Source organism: Pipistrellus kuhlii, unplaced genomic scaffold, assembly GCF_014108245.1.
Source record: "Pipistrellus kuhlii isolate mPipKuh1 unplaced genomic scaffold, mPipKuh1.p scaffold_m20_p_10, whole genome shotgun sequence".
Classification (NCBI taxonomy): domain Eukaryota; kingdom Metazoa; phylum Chordata; class Mammalia; order Chiroptera; family Vespertilionidae; genus Pipistrellus; species Pipistrellus kuhlii.
In genome coordinates this window covers 54,736,067-54,757,921 of record NW_023425405.1, presented here as the reverse complement: position 1 = coordinate 54,757,921, position 21,855 = coordinate 54,736,067, and the positions used below count along the sequence as shown (strand labels likewise).

At 42.4% G+C, this 21,855-nt stretch overlaps 1 protein-coding gene across 4 annotated transcripts in view; it reads left to right on the top strand.

Annotated features, from left to right (window-relative positions):
* GLI3 (GLI family zinc finger 3) overlaps nucleotides 1-21,855 on the top strand; it is a 254,815-nt gene that overhangs the window by 134,020 nt on the left and 98,940 nt on the right. For 3 of the 4 annotated variants that reach the window (XM_036429808.2, XM_045578610.1, XM_045578609.1), the window contains 2 exons: nucleotides 15,558-15,663; nucleotides 20,878-20,901. In XM_036429808.2, the coding sequence (XP_036285701.1) occupies nucleotides 15,558-15,663; nucleotides 20,878-20,901 (130 nt within the window). The remainder of the gene's footprint in view (nucleotides 1-15,557; nucleotides 15,664-20,877; nucleotides 20,902-21,855) is intronic. The other variant, XM_036429807.2, reaches the window with a different exon arrangement.

Genomic DNA, 21,855 nt, shown 5'->3' with positions numbered 1-21,855 from the left:
GATGGGGTGGGGGAAGGTCTTCCAAAGGTCATTGTAGGATGACAAGAAACACCTTAATTTTAATACTGTAAATAGAAGATAATTTCCAAAGAAGTTTATCTCTGATAATAGTTTATTATTGGCAAAGCCCCTAATTCAAGTTCTTCCTGGGAGTGAGGTTGAGGGGGAGGCAGAAGTTCCTCCTTAGCCTTTAGTTCAAAGTAATCTGTACACCACTGAGGGACATCTTGGGGGCGACTCAATGTGGACCTCCACAGCAGTTTTGTAGCTTATTTTATACATTAGAATCAAAGGAGAAGACAGAAGGAAGGCGCATAAAAGCCATTGGCGGTAGATTAAAGAGGCGGGAGAAAGTATGGTGGAGGAATCTGTAGGATTGGATAAAAGGCAAAATGGAGAAACAGATACATTTTTTTAAACATTGATATTTAATAATTAACATTTACAGCACATGGAGATGGAGTGTGGGGGGAAGATAACAAAGAGGGGTTCTGTGCTCTCCTGTTCTGGTGGGCTTGTGTTCTGGTGCTGGCTGGCCGTTGTGCCTTTGAGCGGTAGGGAAAGAAAATGACTCTGACATTTCAGAAGTATGCTGAACACTGGACCTCTGAGATCACTTGAGGTCAAGGCTGACCTTTGTTAAAGAAGCTATAGGCCCGGGAGGTTACTATCCACTATGATTTGCCCCATTAGAATGTGTGACCAGACCATCCTGTGTGGTTACTTTTGGTCACTGAGCTTGTCAGGTTTATGGCAGAGCTCTCTTTCTTGTTTACACTATCAATGTCAGCGTGGACATCAGTTTGGAGAAAGATGCACTTAGAATTTGCAATAATCCCTTAAATGCAAGTCCTTTAAATTTATGAATCGCCTTCACCTATGTCACTGGGCCCCTTGGTTTTATTGACCTTAAAAATGTTATATTATGATTATAGTCGTTATTGACATTTCTTTCTATGTAATCTGTAAAATATGTTTTAAAATGGGAAGCACTTTCGGCTGCATGGATGACGGAGAGCAGATGATTGCTGTGGGAAGGGTGTACCTACTAGATATTGTCCTATTAGGGCAGCAACATGCATTATTCAGGGTGCTAAATATTTGGTCTTCTTCTGACTTCAGAAAAGGGGAAACTGATTGGGAATGATGTGTTTTCTAAGGTTTTGTGCTGGGAGCATTATAAATGTTGTGCAAATACTACATACTGGCTGCAAGATGACCAGGAGGTCACCATCAATTTGATCTACTGCATGGTATCATTTATTAAGCCTAGCTTTGTGTTAGTTATTTTTATTTTTTTATCAATATGATTTTATTTATTTCGAGAGAGAGAGAAGCATCAATGATGAGATCGGCTGCCTCTTGCACATCCCCTACTGGGGATCTAGCTGCAACTTGGGCATTTTCCCTGACCAGGATTCGAACCAGGGCTACCTGATTCATGGGTCAGTGCTCAAACACTGAGCCATGCTGGCCGGACCCTATGCTTTGTTTTAAATACACTGAGGTTCTCACATTGTCACTCTTTAAGTCTTTATTAACACAAAAGGCCAAGTGTTAGAAGTAGCTTTACTTTTTAGAGATGTGTCTAGACTTTGTTCTCTGACAAGTGGAAGCTCACTGAGAAAGTGCAGCATGAGGTTATTTCAGTAAGGGTGTGTCTGCTATTACCTGGGTGTGCACATCTATGTATTGAGACCATAGTTTCTAGAGTTATCGGTGGACCCACGTGGACCAGGTGGAGATATGGACTCCAGAAGTACACCATGTTTTCTGTCCTCATGGGTCTGTGGGAGCAAAAGGACATCAAAGAGTCTAGACATCTAAAAGTGTAGTTTGTGAAGACTGAGTCCCCATGCGGTTGGTCTAGAAACCAGGGTCACTTTGGGGAGAGGGAGAAGAAGATCCAGGTGACAATCACAATGAGATCGGGGAGAGTCTGGGCCTTTTTAGACAAGGTGGGTAGCTGCCGAGTGCTGGTGGAAAGTTTTGGGAAGAACCAGCCATGTGGTCACACTCTGATACATAGCTGTCAAGGGTCACTGCAGAAATAGGATAGAAGCAGACGAGGCACAGGCTATCTTTGAGGCATAGGGGAGTGGATAGGAGAGCCTGGTCCTTCCAAAGCATGGCTGGAAGACTCAAAGCCCCTGCTCAGTGGAAGTAGCCTCAGGATCTTTGGCCTCTCGGGAAGAAGTGTCCCCGGCAGTGCCCAGATGAATAGGCTAGGGTTGATGACCTCCAAAGCCATCATCCGTCCCTGTCCTGAAGGAGAGTGCTGGCAATTTGAATTCCTTTTGGGTATTTCTGAGCAGTCGAGCCTGTCTGAACTGGAGGAAGCATGGGTGGGTAGAGAGAATGACTTGGCCTCTGTCCTCTGTGGGCAGAGTGGGTGGTTGTGCCAACAGCTTGAGGGCCCAGGGCGCGGTTCCCTGGCCTGCAGGGTAGTTTAGACATCCGAGGGCATTGCCGTGAGAACAGATGTTCTAAGGCACAGCAGATTAGAGATAATCTGAAAGTTACTCAGCATTCCAAAAGGAATTAGGTGAAGAATCAAGATAGGAAGTCAGATGAGGCGGTGGCTAGGGGAAGAGTGGCCGAGAAGAGAGGAGCCCTAACTGGTTTGGCTCAGTGGATAGAGCGTAGGCCTGGGGACTGAGGAGTCCCCAGGGTTCGATTCTGGTCAAGGGCATGTACCTTGGTTGCAGGCACATCCCCAGTAGGGGGTGCGCGGGAGGCAGCTGGTGGATGTTTCTCTCTCATGATGTTTCTAACTCTCTGTCCCTCTTCTTCTCTGTAAAAAAAATCAATAATAATATATTTGAGACATGGAGCTTGCTGTAGTTCTGACCAACATGTGGGATTTTTATCAGCATAACAAGGACCATGTGGGGCAGCAGCAGGATGGAGGACAGGTGTGAGGCTTGCAGCCCCAGGGGCTGTGTATGGACAGTGGGGAGGGAGGTGGTCAAGTAAGTTGGAAGACACTGAATGTCAGGGGCTGACAGGTGGCACAGCCAGATGGGCCCCACATTCCAGTATGGGGGAGGGGAAAGTTGAGATGTGACATTATGACAAAGTTAAACAGGTTTTAGTTAATTTCTTTGAGCTCTCTCCTTTCTGGGTCCATGCTATCAGGGTAATAATTTGCTAAACTGAACTTTTGAATGCACCAGAGGAAGTCTCAGGCAATGGTCACCTCACCCATTCATGGTGGGGAATCCATAGGTGCAAAGGCCACACTGGGCCACCAAAGCACCATTCTGAAGCAGAGATCAATTTCCCTCAAATGATAATATGTGATGCACGCTCACATGGCTGGTGTCTTGGCGGGTGTGTATAACATGTGTGTCTAGTGACTAATGCAAGATTGCAAGAAAGGGGAAATCTAAGAAAAACGAGGAATGTTTAGATACTTGCAGTCTTCAGAAGCCAAGAAATGTAAAGGAAGTTTCTGCCCCCCTTAGCAATGGCAGGTTCTCTCCTTTCTCTCTGATTTCTTTGCTCATCTTTGTACAGTGTTTCCCAAACTTCTCTCATGATGAGAATCACCAAAAATTGTATATCTAAAATTGTATACCTAACTAGTACTCTAGTTAGGTATACAAGTTTACCTATATGTTCCAAAAAATTCTAATTTAGCACTTCTTAGTTGGGATTCAGGAATCTGTATTTTAACAACTCCACCAGGTGATTCTCCTCATGAGAGAAGTTTGGGAAACACTGTTGTAAAGGAATCACTTCGTGCGCTTTATTACTTTACAATCATGGTGGAAGGAGCGCTTAAAATAAACTTTGCTTAAAAGCTTTGTATTTTCCTACTTCACGAAGCTTCATAGGCAGTGAGAATTCAGAGTTGAAGGGACAGGAAAATGGAGCCTTTCAGTGCTCCCAGTGTGTAATAAATGGGCTGGAATTTCAATGGATTCTAAAGGCATCACAATAATAGCATTAAGAACAGGCCAGGGCCTTTGATGTTATTGACAAAAAAAAGCGGGGGGAGGGAGTGGAGGCGAAGGGGGGGCCCTGTCATTTCTGTCATGAGCTTTGAAACTCTTGACCTTCAACCTTTGGTGTCAAAGAGCCTTTTCCATATGGGTGTTAGCAGCCTGCTTAAGCATCCTGAATTGACTGGAGCATCAACATTGCCTTGGTGGGAAAGGACATTCATTGTCCTGGGAAAGGCCCAAGGTGGGGAGCTTATTGCTGAGTGTCCACCACTGCCCACCCTCTCTTAGGGGTGGCGGGGTGGGCCGGGGTGGTGACTTCGCATGCCTACCTGAAATGATTTGTGACCCAGCGGGAAGCAGGCAGCCTTGCAAGGCTCGGGGGGAAAAAAGAGCTACGATTTTGCTCAGGCATCTGCTAGGAGTTGGCCCTTGTGTGCTCTGGAAACCGTTCTGATCTGACCATGTGCCAGGCCAGGGGTTAGTCATCATATTGCCTGGCATGTTAGTGGAACGTGGTGAGAATTCGTTTTTCATGTGTGTTATTTGCTTACAGCTCTGCATATGCTACTTGTCTTATGATGGGACTATACCTTTCTAAACCCATTGTCAGTTGAAAATATTATATCTTGAAGTGCATTTAATACATTTAACCTACCAAACCACCCTTAGCCTAGCCATTTTCTACTGTATCACTTTTGCACCATCATAAAATTGGAAATCTTAAGTCAAACCATATTAAGTGAAGTTGGGCACCATGTGTGTTGTGTAAACAGGTATTTGTGTGAGGGACCGTGCCTACGTAGGGACACAGGGTTCTCAGTAAACTTAGTGTAGTGAGAGAGGAGATGTGAGGACACAGTGTGGTTGCAAATAGAGCACTACAAGTTGTCCATGGTGGGCCTCCATAACCCCAGTGATGGAGAGGGGAGGAAGGAGCAGGTATTCCCCCAGGGCCTTAGGGAAACCTTGGTTTATGGGGTGGTATTTTCTGAGTCTTGAAGACAGAATTGCACTTGGGTAAGAGGGACTTTGTTTTTATTGAGGGGACAACCTAAGCCATAACAACGAATGGCTGCCTAAGGGAGCACTGACTCTCCGACAGCAGTATCCCGGATGCAGCTGGGTCGTTGGGGGCCTTGAATGCCATGATAAATTGTGGGCTGGACAGAGAAGACTGTCCTGGGCCACTGCACATTTTGAGAGCAGGGAGGGACATGGTGGAGTCTAGGTTTTAGGGATGTAAATCTAGAGAATGTAGTGTAGATAAGAAATGATAAAATGTGGTTACTTTGACATGCCATGGTAAGGAGTAGAGTGTCTGAGAGTGCTTGCTGTGAAGAGAAAAAGATACCAGCTTGCCACACTCCCCACATTTCATTGGACAGGGCCCTTAATCAGTTCCCTTGTCCAGAACAATGGGCATACTCTTAGTGTGCTTACTCTCTACCGTTGTAGGAAGATATAAATTATCCCAGAAAGGTTTAAAGTATTCAGCAGTAAAGTACTCAGTGAATGGTAGGGTAGGCCCCCTTTAACTGAGGTTTTTGCTTTCCACAGTTTTAGTTACCCTGGTTAGTTTACGTTGTAAAATATTAAATGGGAAATTCCCCCAATAAACAAAAGATAAGTTTTAAATTGCACACTGTCCAGAGTAGCAATCTCACGCCATTGGGCTCCATCTCACTGGCAGTGTAATCCGCTCTTTGCCTTGCGTAGCCATGCTTTCTATATGCACAAAGCTGTAAGATAGTGTAAGAGAGAGACCACATCGCATAACATTTTTCTAACGTTATAGTTGCCCTATTATTAGTTATTCTTGTTAATGTCTTATTGTATCTCATCTGTAAATTAAATGTTATTTGTATGTATGTATAGGAAAAAACACAATAGACTCTGTATAGGGTTCTGTATGGTCTGTAGTTTCAGGCATTCACTGAGGATCTTGGGATATAATCACTGAGGATAAACGGGATACTGTAATTATACTAGTGATTGTTTTTTAAAAAATATTAGTTACTACAAATGGGAAAACCTTGGAAGACGTTTAGTTGTTGATAGGCAGGAACTAGAAATAGGGTAGATGGTGGAGATGGAAGGGGAGAGACTTAACAACCTGCTCTCTAACAGCTTCTCATCAGATTTTGAGTGGAGTGAACATATGCCTTATTCATTGCTGGTTGGCTATAAAAATACGCCAACAAGCACACTTAATGATCACTGCTGGTTTCCCAGTGCCTTTGAAACATTTTCGAAGGTAGACTGGAAGGAGTGGCTCTCTGATTCTCTGCTGAGGAACTCTCAAGACTAAAGTGAACTCCCCTGGTGTTCTGAGCCTCAGCCCCGTCAGTCTCCGTCATGTGGTCTGCGTGCGTGCTCCTCCTGCAGAAGCAGGGCTGAGATGGATATGGGACTCCGGTACTTGTGCTGGAATATGCCCCTGGACAGGGATTGCATCAGGAGTGCCACCTGGCTTATGCAACTTTGGGAAGATCATTTAGCTTTTCTGAGCAGATGACAGAATTTTTCCTATCTAAATAAAGAGAAATAAGACTTAGGAGAATAATAATAAAAGTTTGAAAATTATGATTTTTGGGTTGTCAAGAAGATCATATGAGGTAATGTACATGAGCTTTATAAAACATAAAGCTTTGTATCCTTTGGTTCTCATATTGCAGTAATTTTGCAAAATTAAAAAAAAATGGAAACCCTTTGAATAGATTTATTTTGGATAGGATACGATTTCTAGACTTCATCTTTGATGATGAATGGTTAGTTTACTAACTAAACCATGCAACTTCTGAGTCTAATGTGTCTCCCAGGCTTTGGTAGTTAAATGTGAGGTGCTTTTAAATCTGAACTGTGCTTTCCCTGGAAACATTCCATGCTCTGCTTTCATTTAATCATAAACATTACGGACCCTAATATATAGTTTTGGAAAGATGAATTCAGGTTTTGAATTGTGATGTACAGAAATATGATTCTAGATACAAGAATTTGTTAACCAAAAACCTAGTTCTACCTTTTTAATTTCCAAGGTTACTTATTATCATAGAAATATACCATTAGTATATTTAAAAGTAATGGATTTGTATTGTTGACATGATTTCCCTTGGAGAGTTCTGCAGTTCAGGTATAATGTCTGTAAACATCTTATTTCTTTTTTCCCCCCGTTGGTTTTTTTTTTTTTTTTTTTTTTTTTTCTTTCTTATCCTGGCAGGGAAGCCAGAAAGAACAAAGATGCCATGGGTGCATATATTTGTGATCATAAGTGAGATGTATTCCACAGACTGTGGATGGAAGGATTTCGTAGTCAGTCAGCTGGTAGATGTGGTCTATTTCTGCCACCGGAAACTCAATGGCTGTGATTTTTCACTGAGAAACATGCAAAGACTTCTGATAAAAGAAGTTAGAAGGGACCAGAAAAGGGAGCCATGAGTTTTTTGCTCACTACCCAGGACACATCTGAGGTGGTAAAGACAGAGATTTGTTTTGTCGATTCATTTGCAAAGGGCTGTTTGCCATTTTCTTGTGGAAATGCATATTTCTGTTTGTTAAGGAGCATAATGTAGATGAGTTGTGGTATGACAAAACTATTGTGCTGGGTTAGCATTTAGGTCTAAAATATTAATTAAGTGGATTTAATATGCCTACAGACTTGCACAGAAGAAATGACAGCAAGATGGCTCTTTGAGTAGTGGGGAATGCCCACGGAGTCAGGAATGTCAGGCAGTTGCTAAAATCACAGAATAAATGTCCCTTTTCTGAATAATTATTAATAAGGATATTTCTATAATGATATTCTTAAGTCGCACAAAATGGCATATAAATTTTCTACACATATAGTGTTATCACTAAAAAGCTACATATTGATAAGGAAAAATTGATATGTGGCTTTTCTGAAATGTGAAAATTTCAGAAAAGTCACTGTACTGTAGTATGCGAGGACAGGGTCTGTCAAACAGCTTCCTGTAAAGGGCAGAGAGTAAACGTGGGTTTTGTTTTCTTTTGCAACTGGCCTACTCTGCTAGTGCAGTGCAAAAGCAGCCAGAGGCAGCCTGTGAACAAAAGACCACACGTGTGTTCCAATAAAAACTTACTTGCCAAAACAGACCTGTGCACAGTAGTTTGTGGAGGCTCCCATAACATATACTCTCCAAGTTAAGGCTCTGCCATGGTACAAAATGACAAAACAATAGATTTTTAAAATAATGTGTTTTGGTTTTTTTAAATTGATTTTTAGAGAGAGAGGAAGGGAGAGGGATAGAGAGAGAAAAACATTTGTGAGAGAGAAATTTTATCAATTGGCTGCCTCCTTGACACCCCCTATTGGGGATTGAGCCTGCAGCCCTGGCATGTGCCCTGACCGAGAAACCAACCAGTGATCTCTTGGTTCTTGGGTCTATGCTTAAGTACTGAGCCATACTGGATGGGCCAATAGATTTTTTTAAAAAAACTGAATTTATTGGAGTGACATTGGTTCATAAAATCATACTGGTTTCAAGTGTACAACTTAATAAAGCATTACCTGCATACCACATTGTACTCCCATCGCCCCAAACAAAATCTCTTTCCACCCCACTATTTCCCCACTTTGACCACCTCCCCCTAGTCTCTACCCGCCTTGCCTTCTGGCCCTCACGATACTGTTGTCTGAGTCTGTGTCTGTGATATGTTTTTTGGCTAACCACCTCATCTTCCTTCATCCACTTTCCCAACCTCCTCCAATCTGATAGCTGTTAGTCTATTTCATATATTAATGCATCTGATTCTTTTATTCATTATTTTTAAAATATGTTTTTTATTGATTTGAGAGAGAGAGAGAAACATTGATGAGAGAGAAACACTGGTCACCTGCCTCCTACAAGGGACTGGGGATTGAGCCTGTAACGTGGGCATGTGCCCTAACTGGGGATCAAACCAGCGACCTCTTGGTGCATGGGACGATACTCAACCAGGGGCTTTGTTTATTTTGTTCATTTAATTCTACACATAAGTGAGATTATATGGTATTTGTCTTTCTCTGATGGGCTTGTTTCACTGAGCATTATAATTTGGTCCATCCATGCTGTTTTTTCTCTGTTAATCCTCACCCATGGATATTTTTTCCATAGTTGTTTTTTTTTTCCTTTTTTTTTTTTCCTCCAACTCTATACAACATGCCTGTAAGAGCAGTAGGAGAAATTCTGTTCTTCCATGAGGTGTTCCATGGGTGATTCCACCAGGGTGCCCAGCAAGTCCATATAGCTGTTCCCTGTGAGGTGCCACTCCTCAGTGTCTCCTGGGAACTGACCAGAAGGCCACAAACTGCCTTGTTGCTGTACACAATGTTGGGTCAGGCATTCCTGGGCTAGATCAGCTCTTTTCTGGCTCAGTGTCCATAGGCATAGTCCTGTCTGTAGACAGGATGTGTGAAGTAGGGTAGGTAGGTAGGTAGTCTGGGTATTAGAGTCAGTCCACATGGTGATAACTCCCTTAAGCCATGGATCCCTGGAAAAAGTCTTGCAGGTGCCAAGGTGATGACTAGAAACGCTCGCTCCACCCTTTCACTGGGCTGGTGATGATGGTCTCACTCTTTGTACCCCTCCTCTACCACGTGAGGCCTCTCATTTGATAGGTTTTGGGTAATAATTTTGGTTTTAGTGTAGTGGATGTTGACCACAGGAGTCTTCATGTTTCTAGCGATGACAGGCAAGTAAGTGAATTTGTGAGAACTGGACATCGTTACAGGCAGGGCTGACCCTGATGACAGGAAAAATAATCTCTAGCTCTGGTCTAGAATAAACTCCGAAGTCGGTGTATAGATAGCTCCAGTATTTAAATAAGCCAGGAGGACCTGTGCACGCCAGGCCGTTTACCCTTGTGGCTTCTGCTGTGTTATTTCCCGTGCACTTGAAGGCCACTCAAGTATTTCGAGCATTGCTCCTTCAGGGCACTTACTTAGCCGGCTTTGATCTCTCTTTTTTAATCTACAATATTTGTATGTAAATTTCAAACCTTAAAAGACTGTCCCAGAGTGGCAGCCAACAGATCTTACATAGCCTGAGGAGCTAAAACTATTTCTTGAGAGAATGATGCAACTGAAGATAAATCTCCAAGTGTCTTCCTCTGGCTACAGGTTTTACGATCAACCCAGGCTATTGTGAAGAGACCTAAAAATCAATGCCTCTGGTTCCTAACGAGATCCTTAATGCTCAGCACGACGATGGCAGACAGCATGAAATCGAACACTGACAACTGGACACAGCACAAATATTTTTACTATGCATTTCAATGTAAACAGGTATCCAGCCCATTACGGATTTATAGGGTGTAGACTGTTCCTGCTCAAGCCTCGGATAATACTCGCTCTTCAAAAAACCTCAGTGTAGTACAGAGGAACTTGGTCCAATAGTCAAGCCTCTTGCAAGACGGTAATAAATCATCTTTGCAACCATAAGCATGTACAGTTGACTGGTTACCACTGCTCCACAGTCTCACCCTCCCTCCCCCCCCCCCCCCAACCTGGTAGAATTTTAATTCCCTCAGTAAAATTGATTTCACCAGTTCTGCACATTATTCTCCCTGTCTTCCATTTAGCACGTTAGTTTGCTGACAGTAGAGTACACAGCACTTAGCAGCTGGTTTGTGGAACCATCAGTCAGGAAATTGTATGATAAATAGGAGGTAGCTAGGTTTAGTGGCACTTCCTTCTGCTTCAGCAGTTTTAACTGGAGTTTGGAAAAGTCATCATGTGGTGTTTTGTCAAGGGCCAGAACAGGAGATGGCTGCGGTGCCGTGACTTATTACACATGCACTTGAGTTATGATGCGCCACAGCTGCGCTGCTCATGTGTAAATAATAAACCATGAGGTGGATAATTATGGTGGCTGCTGGCGACGTGGGCCTGCTCTTGTCATATGGGTCTTTTTGGACAGTTTCTGGGGCCCGTGATGGAGTATGCGGCTGATCTTCCAGATAGAAACGACAAGCCAGAATGCAAGGGAAGCATTCGGGGTGTGAGGATCAGGCTTTTTTCTGTCTCTCCTCTTCTTTTCCTTCAGCTTCTTGTTATGTGATACGAAAGGACGTTCCCATTCTGTGTTTTACTCTTTGTTTATCCTGTGACGTTATGGCCAAGCAGGTCTTCGTTTGGATGAAGTGTTCCATTGCATTTTTGCAGAAAGTGGCTTAAGAGGTGTCATTTCCACCGATAAATGACATAAAGTAAATTGTTGGAGTCAATTTTATCAGTCTGGGAGAAGTCATTTTTAAACTAGATCAATAGGGAAATACTTAGAAACAGTAAAATTCTTAAACCTAACACCAGAGGCCTTGGACCAAGTCAGATCGTAACCATAACTTTTTGTTGTTTACTTAATATAATTCCAGAATGCAGAATTCATAAATTTCCTTGGGACAGAAGTAAAGACCGTGCAAACAGCGCTGTACAATGCCTCACAGACTTTCAGTCAGAATTAACTTTTATACTCACAAAACACACTCCATAGTGAGAAATGAGTGCAGTAATTGTTTTATATTTTCCTCTCAGGTGTTTTTACAGTGCTTGGTCATTTTCTCTTTCATCCTGAAAAAAGGAAAGAGGGTAGGACAGAGATGTTGAAATAAAATCCCATTAGAATAATTTCCCAAAATTAAAAGATGGAAATGCCTTTTAAATATCCATGATAGAATTGTAAGATTTCCTTGGGGTATACTCTCTTGATTTTATAGGAATAACAGGTTTGTTTTCATTCCTATGCACATAATTCCTGTAACTTTATTATAAATACTCATATAATAGGTAATGACTGTAAGTTCCTGCATCGATGAGGCATATCTTGAATGTGGAACTAATTCACACATTTGATCCCTGTGTGTTTGAAAAATGTGGCCCTAGCTGGTTTGATTCCGTGGATAGAGCGACAGCCTGCAGACTGAAAGGTTCCGGGTTCCATTCTGGTCAAGGCACATGTCCGGGTTGCAGGCTCGATCCCCAGTAGGGAGTGTGTAGGAGGTAGCCGATCAATGATTCTCTCTCACCATAGATGTTTCTGTCTCTCTCTCCCTCTCTCTTCCTCTCTGAAGTAAATAAAGATGTATTTTAAAAACAAGAGAAAAATGTGGATTTGTGCTTTGTCATAATGCACCTAGAGAAAGCCAGGTACAGCTAATACCCACTTATTCGGTGGAGAGAATTTAATCAGGCAGAACACAGCCAAGAGTGAAGAAACAAGGAAGTAAAAATACCTTCCAACCCTTGACATAGTTGTCACAATTTACCTCAAAACGGCCATATAAAATGGTACAGAGAAGCCTCTCTAAGGTGGGTTAGACCTTACGAATGCTTACTTTACACACAGGTCTAGCAGGCAGATTCCCTGATTTCCAAGAGCAGATGGCATGTGTTAAGTTGGAAGTCTGCTGGAGGCAAGCGTGTCCTCCTCTGTGGCTGCTGAGAGGAAAGGAAGAGGAAGAAGAGCCGTCTTCTGGCCACCCACCTGACCCCAGACTGGAATCGGATTCACTTGGGCCTGTTTCCAAACTTAAAATCGGGAAACATTCACTGAGTGGGATGTGTCAGACTTTCCAGCTAGTGGGAAAGATTGCTCCACTTCATCTTACACTGTTTTCAGAAGGATGAATGGTTTTTATTGAAAATGGTTAAATAAAGTCGGACATTCTGCTCTGAGTTATGTGGAGCGCGGCCTGTGACAACCGTGGTGGATAAACTTTTAAACTTGGCCGGCAAACTACCCAGATTTCCCTGACAAAACACCCAACTCGGACACCTGTTAATAGTAAGTCCTCAGGGGTGCATGTAAAATAGGATTGCTTTTTTCTTTTTTTCTTTTTTTCTTTTTTTTTTAATATATTTTATTCATTTTGTACAGAGAGGAAGGGAGAGAGATAGAGTTAGAAACATCGATGAGAGTCATCGATCAGCTGCCTCTTACACACCCCCTACTGGGGATATGCCCGCAACCAAGGTACATGCCCTTGACCGGAATCGAACCCGGGACCCTTCAGTCCCCAAGCTGACGCTCTATCCATTGAGCCAAACCGGTCTCGGCAGGATTGCTTTTTTTCGTATGCACTCTATAAAATGTGTAACGTGTAGCTTAGCCCTCACCGTTGAATCCCAGCAGGGTTGCACATCCTAATATCTCAGCAGCAATGCTAGGACCATGCCAAGATGGTTCCTTTCCTTCCCCTGAACCGCCCTGAACTGCCTCACCCCTTTATCTGACAAGAAGCCCAAAATATGGCGAGTAATTGACATTCTCAGTACAATGGTCTCTTCCCAGCCATGGAAGTTTCCTAGGTTCTAAATCTGGTGGAATCACAACTTTGAATTCTATCTATGCTATGTTAATAGTTTTTCATTGTCCAAAACAAGGGAAATAAGACATAATTGTATTTACTTATTTTTGTAAACTTTATCTTTCAGTGACAGTTTCTAGTTAGTATTATTTTGTGTTAGATTCAGGGGCCTAGCCTCTCTATTAGATAATCATATCCTTTACAAAGGGATCTCCCCAATACTTCAAGTACCCACCTGGCACCATGCACAGTTATTACAACATCATTGACTATATTCCTTCTCTGTGCTGTACTTGACATCCTTATGAGCATTTTGTAACTACCAATGTGTAGTTCTTAATCCCTTCACCTTTTCCACCCAGACCCCAAACTCTCCCCCCTCTGGTAACCTCCAGTCTGTTCTCTGCATTTATGAGTCTGTTTCTATTTTATTTGTTGATTTCATAAGAAGGGATTTTAATGTCAGAAGAAAAAAAAGAAATAAGCCAGGCAGAGAAAGTCAGATCCCACTTGATTTCACTTACATGCGGAATCTAAAGAACAAAATAAATAAACAAAATAGAAAATATATAGTTTTTAAAAGCTGGTTAGGTTTCTATTCTAAAAGATGCTTGTAGAAGATTCAGAAAAGAGAAATGTATGGGGAGGAAAATGAGAACCACCCGAATTTACCACACAGGCACTCACACCAGCCCTCCACAGGCACTCAGGAGCTCCCCGGGGTTGGGGGAGAGGAGAGAGGGAGCTCCCTTTTCTGTGCCTGGCACAGCACCGTCACCCAGCACACACACTCCGCCCTCAGGTTCTGTGTTGCTTCTTGCAGCCATCATCTGGAACTGCCTGCACCACCTGCTGCCCTCAGGTCCAGGCAGATCTTCAGACTTGTAGGAGTGGCTCCAAGCCCTTAGGAGGCACAGTGATGTACACACCAATCCCCGGGAGCGGTGCCAGTTCACAGGCAGCGTGCTGGCTGTGTGCAGGCCCCACTGCGTGGCAGGCGCTATTAAAGAACAAGGCGGGCTTGTTTGCGGTAACATCAGGCTTATATAAAGCCTAGGAGGCACATCTCCAGGCTTTGAAGTTCTTCATTTTGCTTCTTGAAACATGGTAAAAACTCGGAGTGGCGGTGACAAAATACCCCCATAATGCTAATGATAGAATGAAGCAAAACTCCAGTGTTTGCAGTGAATCACTATTTAGGGGGGAAAAGAACTTCCGGATTTGACAGACATTAGCATAGATTACTACAAGTCAGCGGGAGTAGAGGACCTAGTGTTCAGGGTGCACACAGGAACCCAGGAAATTGTGAACCCCAAGCCTGAGCAGAACAAGATGGGAGGCTGGTCTGGATTGAGCCAAGGTGAAAGTGAGGGCTGAAAGGTAGGAAGCCCCCATTTTGCCCCAAACCACCCCTTGTAAGTCTGAGGGGTCAGCTCCTCTCCTACAGCATTTCTGCCACCAGCCTATGGATTGGCTGCCCTGGTGTCAGGACGGTGGAGGCATAACCAGGCCAACGAAGGGAGCATGCATTTAAATTACAAAAATGTGTGTTTCTCGTGTGTAGTATGTGCATGGTATGTGATGATTGTGTGTGTGTGGGAGAGGGTGGGTATGTGTTGTGTATGTGGTGTATCTGTGGTGTGTGTGGATGTGGGATGGATGGGGGGCATGTATTGTGTGTGGTGTGGAATGTGGGGTGTGTGTGGGGTATGTGTTTTGTATGTGGTGTGTTGTATGTCTATATGAAACATCTGTGTGGTATGCGTGCATGGTGTCTGTGTGGTATGTGCGTTTTGTGTGGGGGTGTGTTGTGTGTGATATATGTATGTGGGATGTTGTGTACATGCCATGGATTCCAGCAGGGACTTTAGAATAGACTCCTTCCCTTAAAAAACATCATGGGTATAGGATAAATGAAACTAATATTTATATTTGATTTTGGCCTAAAATTCACTTGACAAAGTAATTTAAAATAAATAAGTGCCTCACAATCTGTTTCCTTTGATTCTGTGGCCCAGTCTTTCCATGCTGGCCAGCCTTCCTCCAGGGCAGGCCCGGCTGCCTTTCCTTCCTGCTTTCCTCCGTGGGCTTTGTTCATTCATAGGCTCTGCTTTCTCAGCTGCAGGTGGTTGTGGCGCGGTCGCACTTCTGCATTACGGAGCCTCATAATGCACTTTAAAGAGTTCCCACACAAAGTCTCAAAGGAGGCTCAACATACGCTATGAAGACAGCACAGCAGTGTTGCTTCACGGGTTGGAATTGCATTCCAAAGTATTCTTTTCATATAGGTCGGACTTTCTTTTTCAGACCCTCCTCACCTGTTTCCTGCATTCCACCCTCCTGTGCCAATTGATGCCAGACATCATGAGGGGCGTTACCATTATGATCCGTCTCCGATTCCTCCACTGCATGTGTAAGTATTAATATCGTACCCAGTAATGAAACAGAACAAAATACCAGCTTCTACTGTCTCTGGACCTTTCGTTTTCAGCATGGCTATTGGGCATTAAAGACGTGATAGACCAGTGGTCGGCAAACTGCTGCTCTCGAGCCACATGGGGCTCTTCGGCCCCTTGAGTGTGGCTCTTCCACAAAATACCATGGTCTGGGCGAAGAAGTGGCGTTAGAAGAAGTTTAAATTAAAAAAAATTGGCTCTCGAAAGAAATTTCAATCGTTGTACTGTTGATATTTGGCTCTGTTGACTAATGAGTTTGCTGACCACTGTGACAGACGTTTAGGGTTTACTTTTGAAATGTAGCAAGCCTATCTGTTCCTGGACCCACTGAAACAGATCCCAGTGCTTCCTGAAAAATGCCCGTCGTACTGCATGCTAGGTAGCGGGCAAGTAATTCCTATCTTGTTTGGTGAAGTGTGTTCTGTGGCCTGTAAATACTAAATTAAAACACAGAGGACTAATGGAGGAGGATACCACACAGAATATGCATTTGGTTGAGAATGCCTTTGAAGTTCTTCACGCTGAACTTTCTGTTATTGTGAAAGTCTTGTCCCAGGGATCGCATGAATCATAATGAAATTTCTATGGTAAATTTCATAGCCCCTGTGGTGTGTACACCCATAGTCACTTGATTGATGGGAATGTCACCCAAACAAAATGGCAAATGTGATTGAGCACATGGTTTGCACAAAGATAAAAGGAAGGAGTGGTGGTGATAACATACATTAGAAAAGAAAGAAGAAGAAAGTCTTGTGGAAACAAATATTATCTTACTCAATTTGGGGGAAAAGAAATAGTAGACTTACAAACTAAACTGTATGTGCGTATGTGTGTGTGTGTTGTATGTGTTTGTATATGTATGTGTTTTTTGGTACTGTCCAGAAAACTTGAACCCTTTAGAAATGGACACATACACGCAGACATACACACGCATTTAGTTATATGTAATCACCCTTCATTCGAGACAGTAAAGTTAGAAAAGCACAAATAATACTTTGAAGAATAATGCTGGTTATTTGGATGGTAGATGGCATCTCCCTGGCTATTAGTTACAGCTGTGTAATTACATATATGCCAAAGAAAAATGAGGTTGTTTTAAAACAAGTCCTCCTCTGTGAACAGAATTAACTGATATTAACAACCCTAACTATGTGCCCAAGTACACATATAATATTTTACCAACTGCTTTTTGGATCCGTCCTCCGTTGCTAAATTGTAATTTCAGAGCAGATTTGCCTGGAGGTAAGTAATAAATCTGTGTTGCAGACTTCTATAAGCATTATAGGAGAAGTGAGTATTTATAGAGAGAAAACACAGAAACTAGTGACTTTTTTTCTCACTTTTCACTGGGACATAAGCATTTCCAGGGTTCTGAAGCTTGCTAGAAATACACGCAAATAAAACCAAGAAGCCAATTTAAAATGCCCTTACAAAGGGAAGGAAATTCCAAATTCAGGCTTAAACCTGCAGTGTAATTCACCCGTTACACAGAGGTTTTGCATGGCTGATTCTCCCAGACTCCACAGCCTCTGCAGTGATATAGTAATTTAAATCAGATTTTCTGTGGGGTTTCGGAGTTTTTTTCACTCTTTCAAAAACCATGCTATAGAAGAATTTCAAAAAATACGAGCCTATGTGATTGCATGAACTGGTTCCTCTGGGTTCATGATAGCTTGCCTTAGAATTAAATCCAAATATGAATTTATCAATGAAGTCCCAGGTATTGGTGCTTTGGCAGAATATAACAATAGCAAGCCTCATACAGCCCACATTCTGTGCCCTGGGCCCCGATTGCTGTGCCAAAAGTGTTAGCTCGCTAAGTGATAAAAACACCACAAGGTTAACTTAGGTGGAGTTTGGAAAATTCTGGGGGAAGGGATTGCATTTCAGATATGACTGGTGAACTGGGATTTTTTACAGATGTTAGTACTTCCTTCTTTTCCAGCCAAGCTTTAGGATACTTTAGCAGCCGTTTACTAAATTGTCCTTCCAAAGGTTCATAACGTAAGGCTGCTACATAATACTGAGCCTCAAAGGAGAAGTTGGAAGGTTCTGAGAGGAAATGTCAGCCCTGGGAGTGAAGCACGTGGGGGGAGCCTGGGCCTCTGGCCTCCTGGCAGGGTCCTGGGTGGAGACACTGAATTTATGAAGTAGGCTCTGGATCACTAGTGCCAACCACACCTCTGGGCCTCTATGATATGACATTGTCTCGGCAGGGCCCTCAGTGGCCTTCTGGCTCTGCATGGCAAGGGCCTGCTTACACTCCCCACCCTTTGCTGACTGTTCCTCACAGCACCTCGTGTGAGCCTTTCCTGTAGCACGGAGCCTCCTGCCTGGTCCGTTATTGTGGAGTGGTCACTGTCCCTGTTAGTTTTGTGGTTTCCGCCAGGTACTTCGTAAAAGGTGCTCAGGAGACACCCACACTGTCCATTCAGAGAAACAGTGGACGAGCAGTCACAGATCATGAATCCGATTCTTGAAGTTCAAAATGCGTGCTATAGAACTATCCTATATAATAAAAGGGTAATATGCAAGTTGACCAAACAGCAGAACAACCGGTTGCTATGATGCACACTGACCACCAGGGGTCATCTCCTGCATTGAGCGCCTGCCCCCTGGTGGTCAGTGCACTCCCTCAGGGGGAGTGCCACCCATAGGGAACGGGCCTACACTGTCAGTCGGACATCCCCCTAGGGCTCCCGAACTGCAAAAGGGCGCAGGCTGGGCTGAGGGACTCTCCCCCACCTCAAGTGCATGAATGTTGTGCACCGGGCCTCTAGTATTATAGAAAACGAGACCGAGTGAGCTTACTATAAGCTGTTAGGATAAATATTTGTAATTATAAGAAGACAAAATTTGTTGATATTCCCATGATTTTATACTCAGAATTGTTCTTCTGGTGCCAACTTTAAAATGTCAATTAGAAGTCTTGAAGACAGGGTTTGTTTTGCTGATGGAAATGCTCGCAGACCTCTGTTAGGAGGGATGGCAGGGCCTGCAATAATTATGCTGTCATATATTATCATTAAAGGTTCTATTGAAAGAGGCTTATAAATCGCTCTTATTTTTAGATAAACCGCCCTATATTAAGGCATCAGCGATACTGTGCAGAATTAAATTAAAATCTCATAAAGTGAAATATGTTCTGTATTAGCTGTTTGACACTTAATTTGCCTCTGAATGAGTCGAGGAAATCACAAATTAACCTGCCTTTGTTTTTTCAACCATGGCTTATTAGGTGTTAGAACAACTGCAGTTACAGCCTAATAATGGCCATCAAGCCTTATAAATATGTGCGGAAATGTGTCAGTTTATATTAAAGTGTGTTAGATGGAATGTCTTTAGATTACTCTACTTGCTCTCCATGCTATTTCACCATTTATGGTGAGGCAGTGTAGATAAGCGTATAGAATCTTTTTTTTTTTTTCCCCAAATACAGTACTGACAATAATATTAGAATTTATTGGTATTTCCTTTCTCGACTAAAATCATGAATTTAGACTAAGAGTTTATAAGTAGGACATGGAGTATTACCTTTCCCTGAGTTGTCACATAAAGATTGTCACATAAAATGTACAAATCCTGCATTATGTTTATTTAATTCCAGTGGTTTGAAAATTAGGATACACTGGATATGAAGAACTTCCTCTTTTCTTTTTTTTTGTTTTTTGAAAATTCTCCACTGAATTCACCAGGACTTATGCTCTCTCAAATTACTTGCTATGACCACAGATTTGATGCTTTATTAAGCCACATAGAAAAAAATACCAGTGTTTTAGAAAAAATCTTAGTGAATACATTTTATTATGTTACTGAGATTATTTGGAGCATAGACAGAAAACGAATCAAATTCACAGAGTCAAGGCAGTCACTTTATGTGACTATTTACCTCTTTGTGTACCATACTTTGGTTTGTTTACACCAGGGCTTTTCCTTGCATGGTTCCAGGAGGTGGGATTGTATGCTATGGGAATGGATGATGCTGCAGACTAAACATTACTATTTGTTTTAAAAAATTATTTGGAAATCTAGGCAGTTGGAATATTATATCCCCTCCCCCAAAAGACAGATTTATTTTCAAATGATTGCTTTCACACTAATAAAGAAAGTGTTCTTTCTTTTGCATTTTGAGTGTGTATTTTTTAAAACGTAGTGTTAGCACTCATGTAAGCATGCTTCTTTTAATGCATTTGTAGAAACACCGAAATAAAGTTTTGAATTCAACATTCATTTGGGATTTTTTCTTTTGGGAGGGGGAAATATTTTATCTACAACCTTTTTGATCTAAACTTTTCTTATTTATGGGCCAATAATGAATTGAATTTCAGACTGTCCATTTTCTTCATCTGAGCTCTGCCATTCATTTTCCACAGCAGATTCCTTAGTTATTGATCCATTACAGACACTCAAGCCCCACAGACCTCACCAGTTGAGCTGAGGGCCGCCCTTGTCCCAGGCTGTGGGTGTGAAGAGCACTGCACCCCAAGCTGCATCCAATGCCAGCACCCACAGGCCGCTGTCGAAGGTCACCATCCACTCTGCTAATTCATTGTAGAAAACCAGCCTCGTCGTTTCTCTCTCGGGGGAAGGCGCACTCCTATTCTGTTCTACTTGGAAGCTTCTTTTTCTCTTAGTTGAGTCAACGCGGCTCTTTCCAAGGCTGCCTGACTCGCTGAAATTATTCCACCTAAGTAAGAGCTGCTCTCCCTACTAAAAGCAGTTCACTTCCCGGCACCTGTGGAGAGGGCTCAGTACACGGTAGGTCATTAATATTAGCAGTGAAATAGAGCACCTTGCAACTGGAAAGGCTTCTCCCCGTGATTATGGCTGCCTTTCAGAAATGAGAGCAGGGAGATGAGTGGCAATTTTGGAGCATGAATAAATACATTTTTTTTTTTTCCCAGAGAGAAAAAGCTCTAAGAAAAGATGTATCATTATGGTAAAAGCTTAGAGAGAGAAAGGGTAAGTAGATAGCCCATGATACAACTCAGTTCTCACCCTTTCTTTTTCCCCCTCCCTCCCTGAATTCAGCATCTTGCATGTACTAGGTACTGTGATTTTGGCTGCTCATATAATATATATGAAGAAATAGCCTTCACTCTAGGCCCTTCCTTAAAACTTTGTGATGCTCCCATAATGCATAATAGGGATTTTGTTCTTTCCATTCCCAGGAAAGCCTCCAGGAACATGCAGAGGTGAGCAAAGCCTTCTATGTGTGTTTGGGGCATAACTAGTTTGACATATTTTGATAGTGCAACCTAAAATGAACGAAGGGAATTTCTTTCCCCCCCTCCAGTGTTTGTGCTCTGCCATAAACATTATTAAGGCTGGTATAGTGTAATGATATATCACATTACATCGAATACTGTAACCTAACACAGTGTAAACCCATCTCCCCCTCCCCTTTCCTAAAAAAAAAAAAAAAAAAAAGAATGAACTAGATTATACTAGATTATAATTATGTCTCTTGAGGGCAATGACAAGACTATTTCTTCGCATCTACTAGGCCAAGTCCATGTCTCAAACACAGTAGTTCCTAAATAAATATTATTTTCACGGATGATAATGGGCTGTTGTTTCTTAAGCTACTGCAGGAGGACCGTCATCATCTTATCTGTTCCTTCCTTTTGTTAGAATGTGTCCTTTCATGCCAACAAAGCTGGCAGACTTAATACTAAAAGTCAAAAGCTTGATTACTACTTAAAATAATATTAAAGGTCAGATACAATCCACTGGCAAATATGAAATCAGTTATTGGGTGTAAAGTAGGGTACTATTTAATGTACATCTATTGCTTCTCTCTATGCTCTTCACGTGGAAATAAAATAGATGAAAATAGCAATCACGAATGGACAACTTAAGAAGAATAACAACATTTCAAAGATAAGGGGAGATAAAAATGAACAGATGAGTCACCCGAAAAAAGAATACTGGCCATAACTGTAATGTGATGTTTTTGAGTACTTAACCATGGTCTAGGCACAGTTTTAGAGACTTCACATAATTATTTAGCAGTTTCAGCAACCCTGTGATGGAGTGGTTATTACTAACCTTGTTTTAAAGACATGGAGATCTTGATACAAAGAAGTTCCATAGCTTGGGAGTAAGTAGATCACGCATTATTTTAACCCAGACATCAGGTGCTATAC